Genomic DNA, 14,690 nt, shown 5'->3' on the forward strand with positions numbered 1-14,690 from the left:
GGTCCAAAGGGAATGAATACTTAGCACCTGGCATAATGTTGATTTTTATTCAGGGAATATCTGAGCATAGACCTGTAGATAAGAGATATTTCTTGTCTTATGGAGGGATTATATCCTTCTAAACCTACCAAAAGATAAAAATATTATACGCTGAAAACAGTTAATACATCTTACCCACTAAACATCATAGTTTTGCCTAGTCTAACTTTTATAAACCTGCTCAAAACACCTACAATCTACTTGAGCCTACAGTAAGTGCAAAATTATCTAATACAAAGTCTGTATTATAATAAAGTGTTAAATAACTTATGCAACTTATTTAACATTGTACCAAAAGTGAGAAAGAATGGCTGCATGAGTATAGTATGCACACATGGGTTTTGTAGTTACCCTAGGATGCAAAAACACAAAATATATTAAAAAATTCTGATCCATAGAGGACACAGTACAGTAAGAGATGTTTTACCTCATGATTACACACGACTGCCTGGGAGCTGGCAATAAGTTATTGCCTCTATCCAGTATCACCAGACACTAGCACAACATATCCCGAGCCCATAAATGATCAAAATTCAAAGTACAGCTTCTTTTGAATGCATACAGTTCATTCACCCCTACAAAATGTGATTTTGATAGTTTAATTAGCAACTAGATTAAGGGCCCCCTCCCTTCTTTCCCTTGGCTTCCCATACTATCTAACATAATGTGTATGTGTACTAATCATACATTGATACATTTATGTGCACAGACTGAGTCAAAATTTAGTAATGATACTAGTTAAAAATCTTATATGGTTATTGAATTATTTAAAGTTAGTTCTTAAAGATAAAACCATTCTTTAAATTTAAATGGTTATTGAATTATTTAAAGTTAGTTCTTAAAGATAAAACCATTCTTTAAATTTAAATTTCTTCTTCTTCTCAAAATGTATACAAGCCAAATAAAGATAAACTATTGTATAAGAGCCAAAAAAACAGGTAGTCTTTCTTTTACCTGAGCAGAGTTAGACAGTTGTTTTCTCCATGGCTCTCCTGTGATGCTGGTCAGGTTTGTGCAGTTATGAGGTAGAGTGAATGTGTTTTGCTGCAGGTAAGGCACATTTCCATTACTTCCACTTCCTTTTATATAATTATTGCCTACCAAAATAGTGTCTGTATTCCCTAGAGTTTCTGATATGCCGAACGGAACATAGCCTGCAGAAAAAGGTCCGTTGGACAAAGGCTTTTCAAGACAAGCAGGGCGAACTCCAGGCTGAGAGATGCTAGGTGCTCTGGTCAGAGCTGCATGTGGTTGCTGGCTAGAGATAGAGTTTGTATGCAGTGATGAGTCAGATATTGGCCCATTAGGAATTCCAGTAGTTTGTACCTGAGCAACTCCTGTTTGTCTCATCTTCAAAAACAAAAAAGAAAACCTGCTTGTGTGATTCTGAAAATGTGTAATCGAAACATCTGTAATTTTATCATAGCATTTCATCTAAGTTAGAAAAACACTTTAAAAAACAAGAAACCATGCTTGATTTTAGAGGTGATTACTGCATAAAAATTAATATTTCCTTGCAGAGACAATAAAATCAGCTAAAATTCATGGATTACAAATCATAAATTAATAAGCCTTTTTTTTTTTCCATCATGAAACAGAGGACTTCAAGTTTCCATTTTATTTATACCAAATCCTTCCAGTAACACAATCATTAAAGCATCACCACCTCAATTTGGGGCAATTTGTTAATTATTAATATTAAAAATAAGCAACTTAAGACACAAATAAAACATTATGTAAATAAATAATAAAATACCAAGTGTTTGTTATAAATTAATTTGTAGCTCTTTTTCCCTTCAAAAATCTGTTTCAAGCATTCAAAGCTGATATTAAATTCCACTGAATACAGACAAAAACTAGCAGTGACCTTAATGTCCTCTAAAATGACACTGCAATAAAAAAATCCCATGTGCTAATATATTTTAGAAATGATAAAAGTGTACATACTCTTTGCTGCATTAAGACAAACTGATTTTCCAGCTGTTCCAGCATCAGTCTCTGAGCTGGATTTAAATTATCTTTATTTGCACGCAGCTGTTCCAAGTGCTAAAAGGAAAGAGGAGAATATAATCCAAGTTTAAGCTAAATATTAGAATGAATACAAAGTTTTATATAAAAACATGATAAGGCAATTTCTCAATAGAAAGTCTGTAAACTCACCACCAGTACTCATTTCCAAAATAAAAATTTTCAGAGGTATGAGAAAGGCACAGATCTAAAGATTCATCTCAAGAAAGTTAATTTGTTTGTTTTGAATGAAATGTATTGAGGAATTGAAATTAAAACAGCAGGAAATGACATAAAAACCCAACAATGGGGATTTGATTAAATGAGGTATAATCCCCATGAAGCCTCAACTGGAACATATATCACCATAAAAAAACAATAAAGTGGGCTGGGGATATATAGTTCTGTTGGTAGAGTGCTTGCCTTGCAGGCAGCACAGGCCCTGATTTCAATCCTCAGTACTACAAAAAAAAAAAAAAAGAAAGAAAGAAAGAAAGAAAGAAAGAGAGAGAGAGAGAGAGAGAGAGAGAGAGAGAAAGAAAGAGAGAAAGAGAGAGAGAAAGAGAGAGAGAGAGAAAGAGAGAGAGAGAGAGAGAAAGAGAGAGAGAGAGAAAGAGAAAGAGAAAGAGAGAAAGAGAGAAAGAGAGAAAGAGAGAAAGAGAGAAAGAAAGAGAGAAAGAGAGAAAGAAAGAGAGAAAGAGAGAAAGAGAGAAAGAAAGAAAGAAAGAAAGAGAGAAAGAAAGAAAGAAAGAAAACATGAAACAATATAAAAACATGGGGAAATCCTCAATTTCCATTTTTACAAAATAAAAAAAAAAAAAAAACAGGGCTGGAGTTGTGACCCAGTGGTATAGCGCTCAGTGGTATAGTGCAAGGCCCTGGGTTCAATCCTCAGCACTACATAAAAATAAATAAAATAAAGGTATTGTGTCCAACTACAACTGAAAAATAAATATTTTTAAAAAAGAAAAAAGAGAGGCTCAAGTGTTAACACGCTCATCTGGCATGTGTGAGGCACTGGGTTTGATCCTCAGTACCACATAAAAATAAAATAAAGATACTGTGTCCACATAAAACTTAAAAATAAACATTTGAAAAAAGAAAAAAGAAAGCAAAATTCTGCAATAAATACACACATGACTTCTGCTTATCTAAAGTTCTACCTACATTTCTATTTTAAAAATGCAAAAAAGGAATGTATGAGACAGATATGTTTGTTTGTATTTGCAAATTTTCTGTCTACGAGAAATAATACTGCCTGTCTGTGAGAAAGGAAAATTGGTAGCTGAAGGAAAGATAAAAACCAAACAGAGCTTTTATACTCTCTAATCTACCCATTTCTACTTTCTGCCCAACCACCAAAATTAATTATAATTTCTATTACTTTGAAAAATAATGTACATATTAACTAAAAATTGACTGAATTCTAAAACAATCCTTATTACTTCTACTTAAAAAAATACATCAAAAGAATATTTCAGAGGCTGGGGCTGTAACTCAGTGGTAAAGTGCTTGCCTCGCGTGTGTGAGGCATTGGGTTCGATCCTCATTACCACTTAAAAATAAAAAAAGATAATGTGTGTTTATCTACAAATAAATAAATATTTTAAAAAAAGAATATTTCATACCTGTAATTTCTGTGGTGTCAAACCCCATGAATGTGCTTGTTGCTGTACTGGATGAGGTGAAATAGTTTGGCCACTATTCCAGTTATCAGAACCATTCTGAGAAAAATTGATTTTAGGAATATTTGGTTAAACTCCTATAGTAACAGCTATGACTAAAGAGACAACAAATGACTAGAAATTGGAATATTTATTCATACACCTATAGAAATTAAGTTTTTAAATTCTTCTAAATATAGTGTAAGAGGCTCAAACAGTTTGCAAACACATAAATTTAGGGAAAAGTCTAATATCTAAATCATTTCTCAAAATACTTAGACTACCTACTATAACCAACATTTCAATTTATTTCAACGTTAGTACAGAGGGATGATAAATAACTGTTAAAAATCATAAAAGCTGTGAAATGAATGGAATGTCTGATGAACACAAAATTATCCCTGATTTCTACATACAATATGATGCAGAGATTATGGAATAGAAATACTGCTTTATTCCCTGATGTCCACAGATTAAAAATAAATGATAAGTAAATTTCAGAAGAGTTGAAGCTTCATTTTTAATTGAGATTTTTCCATATCTCATATGTATGTGCTGTGTCTGTATATATAAATATATATAATGAAAATGAAAAAAAAAGTCAAAAGAATATCTCATACCTGTTATTTCTGTGGTGTCAAATACCAATGAACTTATTGTTGTACTGGATGAAGTAAACAATTTGACCACTTTTTTGGGGGGGATAAATATTCATGAACACACACAACACATACATATGTGCGATACTTTGTTGGACTAAGTGTTCTTTTTTTCTTCGCAAGAGTGGGCAGGCCTTCTACTTGACTACAAGTGATCATGTGTACTGACAAGGATTGCTGTGAAATTAATGTTTGACTAAAGTCTAACACAAGTTCAGTATTTGGACCATGAACTATAAGCCTAAGGTTCACATTAGTACAACAAAAATAGGTCAGCATTCTTAATTCATTCCTTCAAATTATAAAACATTATCAGCTGTGTACTTTTCAAAGTTACGTGGACATCACTGATTGAAAATACTGAAAATCAAAATGAAGTATTCAATAGACTCATATAGTTTTTCTTTCAAGTTTTGAAAAAAAGATTTTTAACTGACACCAAGATCCTTCCCATATCAGAGGAAGATTTATTTTTGACCTAAAATCCCTTTGAAATTAAAAAGGACTTTTTATTGTCAAATTAAAGGGATTTTTTACATTAAAAGATCCTACATGTATTAAAATAGGTTTAACTACTACAGATTGAAAAGAACCCTTAAAAGCTGGGCACCTACAGAAGACAACCCAACTTCTCACCTGCTGTGCTGTGTTCATGGCACCCTGCCTGGAGGTAAGCTCTGCGGGGATTGGTAGGCTCCATGCCTCCTCAATACTAGGAAGTAATTTAGTTTTATTCTGTAGACTACCTTGTGGAAGGTTACACAACTGAGCCTAGGAAAAATTATGTAAAAAGCAAATTTAACACAAGCCTACTTAAGTAAGAGCAAGTCCACTAAATCTTCCTCAGTGCTATAAGTATTTTACTTTTTATAGAAATATAATTCTGAATTTGGGATTTTTAGATAGATGCTAAGTATAAAAAGGGCAACTAGAATATACTTGGGAATATTAGAACAAAGTTATGCTCTAATTTTCAGAGTTCTTGCAGGTACTCCTTATGAAATTTCAACCAAGCGTGAAAAGCAGTGTGTGTGTTCTTTTCTCTAAAATGCTATGAAAACTTAAAAATGAAGATAGCACACTGAAAATGTTCACGCATATTAATGTAGAGCATGTAAATTAATATGCATCAACAAAGTATATGTGCAAAGGAATATATTTTAGATACCACATCTTACTTCAAATGACAAGAAAAGTAATTTCACAAAATATTGCAAGTATGGAAACAAATTAGCATCAAAACACAAATAGACAAACTTTCCTGCCACTTTTTATAAGGGGAGATGTGTGTAGTTTAAAATATGTTGGTTTGGGGCTGGGGTTGTGGCTCAGCGGTAGAGCGCTCGCCTTTCATGTGTGGGACCCTGGATTTGATCCTCAGCACCACATAAAAATAAATAAGTGAAATAAAGGTATGATGTCCAACTACAACTAAAAAATAAAAATTAAAAAAAATAGACAAAATATATTAGTTTAAATTTTTACCTGTAATAGCTTAATTCTTGCTGCAAGTGAAGAAGTACTACTACAAGTTTTGCTTCTAGTTGCATTTAAGTAGCATTTAATGGCATCCTGAGGCTGGTTGCAGGATTCATAGAGAGTTCCTAGGTCCATCCAGGCTGCTGCATGCCCATGGTCCAATTGTACAGCACAAATATAGGCCTGCAAAGCATCCATAGGCTGGTTTTGCTGTTGATAGAGCACACTGCAAACAGAAAGGAGTTTTCAAAAACTGATTAGTTTTATGGTATTTCGAAACATCTTTCAAGGATGCTCTGCATTGATTAAAATACTATTTATTTTTATATATAATATAAAATAAACATTAATAATAAAATATAAATACACAAAAATTATTTTTAACATACAGCCTTACCCTATTGAACACCATGTATCTGCACTTGCTTCTGATTTATCAATAGATTGTCTATAGGATATAAATGCATCCTGGACTTTCCCAATACTTGAATAACACCTAAAAGAATAACATATACACACAATTAAACAAAAGTCCATTAATAGATAACTTATTTGCCAAAATGAGAGACTATATATTTAAATGAGAAGAAGAGAGTAAACAAGGTATATATATATATATATGTGTGTGTGTGTGTATGAGAGTGGGAGAGGGAGAGCAAGGAGGGAGAGAGAGAGAGAGGGAGAATATACATCTAGATTCATACATAATTTTAATCTCCATTATATTATAATTTGGTGTTTTGTAAATACTAGGATGTTTTGTAAATACTAGTGCATGTTACATTAATGAAGTAACTCTACTGAAACTATTACACTGTGAATTTCTTCAATGCTTTGATACTGAGATTTAAACACAGAACTCAACTTACATAATTTAAATTCAGGTTTCCTACATCATAAGAGTAGAGGGTTAAAAGTACAGAAAAAAATCCACAATCTATTGGTAATGATTTCTATACTGAATTTAATTCTCATTCTCCAATTGATAACACAGCAATCATTCTGTCATTTTGAGTTATTTGTTGTGAAAGGAAAATTACTGTATCACTTTCAACACTTTTTATTTAACTCTATATTCTTATTATGTAGCAATCTTTCCCCTCACACAACCTGTCTCATCATATATATATATATGCATGTGGGTGTGCAAGTATATGTATAGCTGTCCACACACGAGTATTCTTCAAGAAACTATCTGTATGGTTTCACTCAGGATGACAATCAAGATATAAAACAACAAAAGTCTTTTAATATCATTAATGAAACAAGTACCCTATGTTGACTGCTGTACTTACTCATCGAAATTTTTATAACTTGCATAGGTAAACTGCCTGGGAAACATAAATTAAAAAGGAAAATCTGCAGAGACATTTCATATTGGTTTAAAGGACTTCATCATGAAAGCATCTCATATGTGCAAAAAAAGAGAAAAGTAGCCTAAAAATAGAAAATTTTAACCTACTCTGTGATTTTTCTTTGAAGGCAAGTGGCTTAAGAAAAGAACTTTAAAGGAAATTGCTCACAAATTTGTCTTTTTTTAGACCTTAAGACTGACACTTAAAGTCTAAAAAGGACATAAATTCACCTTACAGAAGGTGAATACATACATTGTCCTAGAGTTACAGGCAAAGTAATGAAGGGACAAATAAGAAAAAGGTAGGGAAAGAATACACCTAATAATTGGTTTTAAAAAACTGAATGATTCAAGTAGGAGGATAATAAATCTGTTTTAAAACCTAGTTCAGCTAAAAATTGGCAGAAATACTGTTATAAAACCAAGTAACTAGTGGCAAGGGAGTTGAAGCTCATTGGTAGAATGCTTGCCTACTATGTATGAGAATCTGCATTTGATTTTTAGCACCATATATAGATAAAATTTAAATAAAGATATTGTGTCCATCTACAACTAAAAGCATTTTTTAAAAAAGCGAGAAACTAGTTTGAGAAAAACATCGTGAAAAAAGTTTTAAAACATGCCAATGAGGATGTGAGGTGCAGTCTTTGATTATGTATAATGCAAAGAACTAGATGTAGTACTGAGATCTTTAAATTTCACTCACATGAAACTGAAGAACACAGGACATATACAAAAGAGGGATAGAAATAAGCCTTAAAAAATGGCTTATCTATGGGCTATAGGAAATTTAAAAGTGCAAAAAAATGAAAGAAGGCAATATCAGAGAGTTCTTACAACCTGTGTGAAAGGGCTGGGAGAATGGGACAATTTCAGAAGAAAGCAACAATGTAAACAACCAGAAAGAATGTAAATGTTAAGAGAGAATAAGTCATATTTTTTCTTAAAATGAACTGAATTTCAGATCATCAGACAACTCTTCACAAATGCCAAGAGTAATAAGCAACATTTCATAGTCCATTTCTAAAAAGTGAAAATAGAAGCAGTATACCTGTGAAAATTCATTTACATAAATGGAGTCATTCCTATTATACTCCACTAAAATGGAGTTTGGGGGGTATTAGACACATCTTTCAAGGATGCTCTGCATTGATTAAAATACTATTATTTTTACACATAATAATATAAACATATGAATAATAAATATAAATACACAAAAACCTGGACTTTCCCAATACTTGAATAACAAGATGAGAAAGGAAAGCAAATCACAGAACCCTAATCCAGAAATCATCTCACAGAATAAAACAAACTATCCTATCTTTAAAACAGTTTTTACTTGGCAAGCCATGGTAGAACTGCCAACTTTGACCTTCAGACTACCTTTACAAAGTTAACTTCTGCCAATTGGTAGTCAGAACTTGCCAGCTCCCTCAAATGCTGAGACAGACAATGAACTTTCTTTCAGAATTCCTTGTATATATTTCTTTCTCCCAGAAAAATTCTAAACTTTATTTTTTCTCCAGACATATAAAAGGCCACCCTAGTCTGTGCATATGCATCCCACAGTGCAATTCTATACCTTTTTTTTTTCCTTTGGAGGCTGGGTATCAGGAATTATACCCAATGAAACTTAACCATTGAGCCACATCACCAGCCCCTTTTATTTTGAGTTACTCTGGGACTCACAAAGCTGCTGAGGATGTCTTTGAACTTTTGATCCTTCTGCTTTAGCCTCCCAAGAGTTGGGATCACAGGCATGTGCTGCTCCAATTCTATTCTTCATGCCTAACAAAAGTTTCTATAATTGGGTTTCATCTGTACATGAACACTTAAGCCTGACAAGCCCAATCACAGATGTCTGAGTCCACTGACAAACTGTTTTTCCTATATGTAACTTGTCTAGATTACATTGAATTAGTCTGAGTAATTAAAACAACAATAAAAACACAGGTGGAAGCTGGTGCTCCTTTTCTGATAATAATTACTATGAAACTTTACGGAAAACACTTTATTCCTCTGGACTAGTTTCCCACAGTGGATCTAAGAAGTTGGATTCTTTGCCTCTTGAATTCAAGTAATGAATCCACAGACAAGCAAAGGATAGGGAAATAAGTGTTACTTAAAGCAGAGAAAGAAGAGAGCCTCAAAGAGTGGGAGGAACTACTGAGGAACTAGCACTAGATGTTCTTTGCATAAAGATGTTAAGGCTTATCTACTGGTTCTGCAGGGGCATTAGAGAGGGATGATGCTAATGGGTATGCTGCTATGAACCAATCAACTCATGGATTTGAACTTACTAAGACAATCAGGAATGTATGATTTCAATCTCTTTTTACAAAATTAAGAAGATGGGTCCAACATTTTAGTAGACAAGAGGAAGCATTTGGGTAGGAGTCTGCTTATGGTTGACTTACGGATAAGAGCAAGGACAACTAAGGAAGGCTGCTGTGGTTGAAGATGTTTGACACAGAAACAAGTATTCTAGGTCAGAAGAAGGCACTGTGGCAGGGAGCAGCAACTCGCAGGATATCTTTCAGACACACTGTCTCTTTTTAGGTTGGCATGATGTCCCTCCCTCTCCCCTCTTGTTCTTCTCCGAAGGCTCTACTCCTACCTACCAAAGTAAGATCTACTGTCTGCCTCAAAATGAGTAAACTAGGAAGCACCCTACTCTAACCCAAATCTAACATTATACCATCTTAGGAAGCCATTATCAGAATTAATAACTAGTGATAGTATAAATGTATTACCCACTCTTTTCCCTTTTATATATACATCCCAACTAATAAGTGAGCTCAATATTCAACACAGTATTAAACACATAGATAATGTACACGTCTCAGAAATATTACTGTCATCAAATTTCAATATTTTTAATAACACCTAAGTTCTTCATGTAGAACTTATAAGTTTTAAAATATAATTTCACAAACTTGTTTTCTTTCCCCCAGCAAAAAAGCAGATTCAAAGAAACACAAAGTAAAAAAAAAAAAAAAAAAAAAAAAAAAAAATCGAAGAAAAAAATTTAAAGCTAATTAATACCTAAAAAATAATACTGAACCTAAAATAGGTTACCATCTTCTATCTAAAAAGTCAAGAAAGTGTTCTGTGGGGACAAGTGCATAGAGTATTGCAGACATGGCATACATTAAGGGCATCTGAGTGGCAAACCAGCCCCCCATGCCAGGCATGTAAGCAGCAAACCACTTACGCCATAGGCACAGCCCTGAACATGAGGCCACGTGTAGCAGTCCCTTCACCTGCTCCTCGGCCCATTCCTAGATTGGTCGCTGCAAGGACAACTGGCCAGAAATTGCATAAGTATCTGCTTAGCTACTGCCTCAGAGTGTGTGTGTGTGTGTGTGTGTGTGTGTGTGTGTGTGTGTGTGTGTATATATATATAAAATAACTGTGCAATAAAATCAGACCTGCTTCCTCTTTGGTCTCTGGAGTTCTTGTTTAGCAACTCCGCAGCCACACTCTCCTCTACCCTGTTCCGTGACCTCCTCATTGAATGAGAGAGAGCCCAGGTATCATTCTGTTCACTTGGAAACTTTTATCCAAAAAAGGTTAAAAGTAAAAAGTACACTAGTGCTTTAAATCTGATTTACTGGACAAGATCTCTGTGAATATGGCTGTCCTCACACAAAGCTGGTAAAAGTACAGTATTTGTACAAAATTCATACTTTCAAGAGTATGTTTCCTTTGTGTTTATTACAGTAAACTACAATAATACAAATCTCTAGCACTAGACACACCCACAATGCTATGAAAAAATATGCTACAAATCTTATTCTTTTTTGTTGTTGGGGGGGGGGGTGGTGGTGGTGGTGTGAGGTACCAAGAATTAAACCTAGGGGCACTGGACCTCTGAGTCACACCCCCAGCCCTATTTTGCAATTTATTTAGAGACAGGGTCTCACTCAGTTGTTTAGGACTTCCCAGCTGCTGAGGCTGGCTTTGAATTTGTGATTCTACTGCTTCAGCCTCCCGATCCACTGGGATTACAGGCATGAGCCACCGTGCCAAATCTTATTCTTGACTGAAAAGAAATCTAGGTAGAAAAATAGTTCTAATATGTAAAATTCATATGTAAAAGTCTGCTTTTACTAATAATATAAATGCATTTTCTGTATTACTAAATAAATAAATGAAAAAATATAAGAAATTACAGGCACAACTTAAGACACCAAACTAAAAACTATTAGTGACTGCTATTTGATAAAAAGCTATTTAAGATTGTTTAAGAACAATTCAACTAAGATTACAATAATGTGAAAACAAAATCTAATCAAAATAAGAACATCTCAATAAGAGCAAACACATTCAGATTGTCCATTTTCACCTTCCAGAAATCTTCATTATATTAAAGACATAAAAAATCTTATGATATTTAAGATATCTAAAAAATGTCTCTGACCAGACCATTTCACGTAAACTAACATTTTACAAAGCATATCAACTCTAAGCAGTCAAAGAGTTCAATCTCACCTTCCAAGGAAATACCAAGATTGGCCAGAATTAGGATCTGCCTCCAGTGATTTTTGGAGATACTGAATAGCATAACTTTCCTTTGTGGCTTTGTCTCCTACTAGATCCATATTATGATGCATCCAACCTATAACAACAACAACAACAACAACAACAACAACAAAAAGTCACATGTATTTACCCATCATTCAACTATTTTTTTTTAGCATTAAGAATACCACATAGGGTACAAACAAATTAAAACAATATTTTAGTAATTTATTCCATTGCTTGAGATTATGTTTTCCCAAAATTGGAAACCACTGAATGTAAGTGCAAGATAATCTATATCATACAGAGAAAATAACTAAGTGACCTTGAGGCACTGGATTTCTAAGAGTTTATAAACCAGAAATTCTCCTTTCCTAAATTTAATTTTGAAAAAAAATTCAGAAATGATATGGCTAAAGATGATACACTTATTTTTCCTTTGAAAGTCACAATACACCATAAAGAATATTAAGAATAATTTATGCATCCTATCTTTATTACCAAAGAATAAATGCAAGATTATATAATCAAAGGTAAATCCTTTATTCATTTTTGAAAACTTACAAAAGGCCCAGCATCTTACTAACATAGATTATTTACAGGAAGTCCTAAATATGACAGCATTTGATGGAACAACTAAACAAAACGACAACAAACTCCAAGACTGTATGGAAAAGCTCGGTGAAAAGTAAGTTCAAAAAGTTATGAGAATGGTATAGAGTTATGTACCACAACTGTTAACTTAATAGCTAGATTTAAAACTATAGCTACACAGACAATTGAAATATTAGGTTTTGAGGCACTATGTGATAAACAGAAATAAGTGTTTTAGCTGTGGCTCAATTAAAGTATACAAAATTTCTTTGCCAAAAGTATTATCTAAGCAAAACTAAGCTTTGCTAATACTGAAATTGTATTTTAAAAAATGACATACAATAGCATTCCTCTTATTCCAAACCTCACTGAAACTCAGAAATTATTTGCTCTTACTACATCTAAACAGTGAAAGTAAAACCAACCAACCAAACCATGACCCAAATGCCAAGTATCATAGAGAAGACAAATAAGCCTTATCTAAAATAATTATTGGGAGAAATCCTCATTATCTTTAAAATTTTAACATTTTATATTATTTTCAAATACTTTATTTCTTCATCTTCATTATACGAATAAAGAACTCTATTCAAGGAAATATAGAATGAGATATTCTCTAATACATAGGTGAAATGTTTCTATCAATCCTATTATCAACAAAACTATTAAAGCAAGCTCAGTACTTATTAAACTGTAATAAATTGTCTTAATTCAATTAACTTCCTAAGAGCCCTGCATATAGAAGTACTCAAACCCCATCCTCCCTTGGTCTAATGGTAAAGAGAAATATTGAGAATTTAAAAGAACTAGCTTCATTACATTTGGATGAATGGTGAGACAAAGTTTGCCTAACAATAGGTATAAATATAATAATTATAGACAAAAAAGAAAAATAACACATTTATAAAGAAAGGAATTAAGGTACTCATATTAAATTTAATCATAACACAATACACGGTACATTTAATCCTAAAACAGATTTCAAGTAAAAATGAATTTCTAAGCAGAAGGCTAACAACCCCATCCTATGGCAAAACAACATCTTTAAATGAATGTAAAGGGTAATAAAAAATAAGTCTTATGTACCTAACTGTTGCAATACAGTTGCTTTTACTTGTGCAGGTAGGTTTTCTGTCTTTAAGAGTTGTTCATAAGCTTCTTTTGCAGAGTGATACTTCCTCTGAAGAACAGGGGAGAAGAGGAATATTTAGAAAACAAATGAAACGACAAAGCCTTTAAGTAGAAATACCCTTGATTTTAAACAACCAACCATAACTTTATTAACTTTTTAAGCAATTAAGCAGAATGAAAACTGCAGCAATATACAGTCGATCCTTGGTATCCATAAGGAACTGGATCCAGGACTTCCACAGATACCAAAACTGGGAGATGCTCAAATGTCTTTTACATAAAATGGCAAATATTTGCTTATAATCTCTGTATATCCTTTCACATACTTTCTTATCTCTAGATTATACTATGTGAAAATGCATTAATTACTCTAGAAACACTTTCAAAGGCAGGGTTAATTAATACATTGAGCAAAAAAGCAAATGTCACTACCCTTTGGATGAGAACAAAAAGTAGTAGAATTTGAATTTTCAAGTGCTCAGTTCTGGGGAATATTTTTTCCAAAATATTCGTAAATGGATTACTTTAAAGACATTACATTTCCCACTGATAGGATATAATAATGTTGTCTAAGGTTACATAAAATTTATAAGTGACTCCATTTGTCACCCATCTTCCTCAAAAACTTATTAATGAAACTAAAATCCTTTCTTGTTCTCATCAGAAGGCCGAAGAAAACTCGTCCAAAACAAAAGAAAATACTAACAAAAGAAAATCAAGTAAATTTTATCTTAAAAAAAATTTAACAAAATACTGGCTTATTTCCCTTAGCAGCTTAGACATTTTTAAAAGTACAATAGTAGAAAGTGTCATTTCAAGAACTACTCATGATTATTTTAAATTAGCTGAGCAATCTGATTATATCAATGATGTAAAAACTGTGCTAGACATAGAGTAAAAAAGACCAAAACACACCTGACAAGTAAAGAAGTAGAGAGGTACATAATATTGTTTTTATGTCTGTCTCACAAAGCACCCAACCATGCCATAATCTAAACAAAGACACATCTTTAACATTTATAATGACTTCCACTTACATGGTAATAAACACATCCCAACTACATACACACTCATATACCCTAAAATTGGCAGTCAAGGTGAAAGAGAAAATCTTATATTGTGAAGTAAAATTTATGTGTACATAAAAATTTAATTAGTAATAAAACTTATAAAAGAAATTTTCAGATAAGGTTCCCAAGGCCATCGAAGAATAACAAAGGAAATTGCAAAGATGTGAAT

General features: G+C 32.9%; 1 protein-coding gene across 2 annotated transcripts in view; it reads right to left on the minus strand.

Annotated features, from left to right (window-relative positions):
* LOC113175910 (lysine-specific demethylase 6A-like) overlaps positions 1-14,690 on the minus strand; it is a 212,960-nt gene that overhangs the window by 94,414 nt on the left and 103,856 nt on the right. The window contains exons 9-16 of one of the 2 annotated variants that reach the window (XM_077794198.1): positions 13,407-13,500; positions 11,697-11,823; positions 6,246-6,344; positions 5,855-6,074; positions 5,006-5,140; positions 3,675-3,770; positions 1,987-2,085; positions 994-1,389 (exon numbers count right to left, since the gene is read on the minus strand). In XM_077794198.1, coding sequence (XP_077650324.1) covers positions 994-1,389; positions 1,987-2,085; positions 3,675-3,770; positions 5,006-5,140; positions 5,855-6,074; positions 6,246-6,344; positions 11,697-11,823; positions 13,407-13,500 — 1,266 coding nt within the window. The remainder of the gene's footprint in view (positions 1-993; positions 1,390-1,986; positions 2,086-3,674; positions 3,771-5,005; positions 5,141-5,854; positions 6,075-6,245; positions 6,345-11,696; positions 11,824-13,406; positions 13,501-14,690) is intronic. The other variant, XM_077794197.1, reaches the window with a different exon arrangement.

This window comes from Urocitellus parryii, chromosome Y, assembly GCF_045843805.1.
Source record: "Urocitellus parryii isolate mUroPar1 chromosome Y, mUroPar1.hap1, whole genome shotgun sequence".
Lineage (NCBI taxonomy): Eukaryota > Metazoa > Chordata > Mammalia > Rodentia > Sciuridae > Urocitellus > Urocitellus parryii.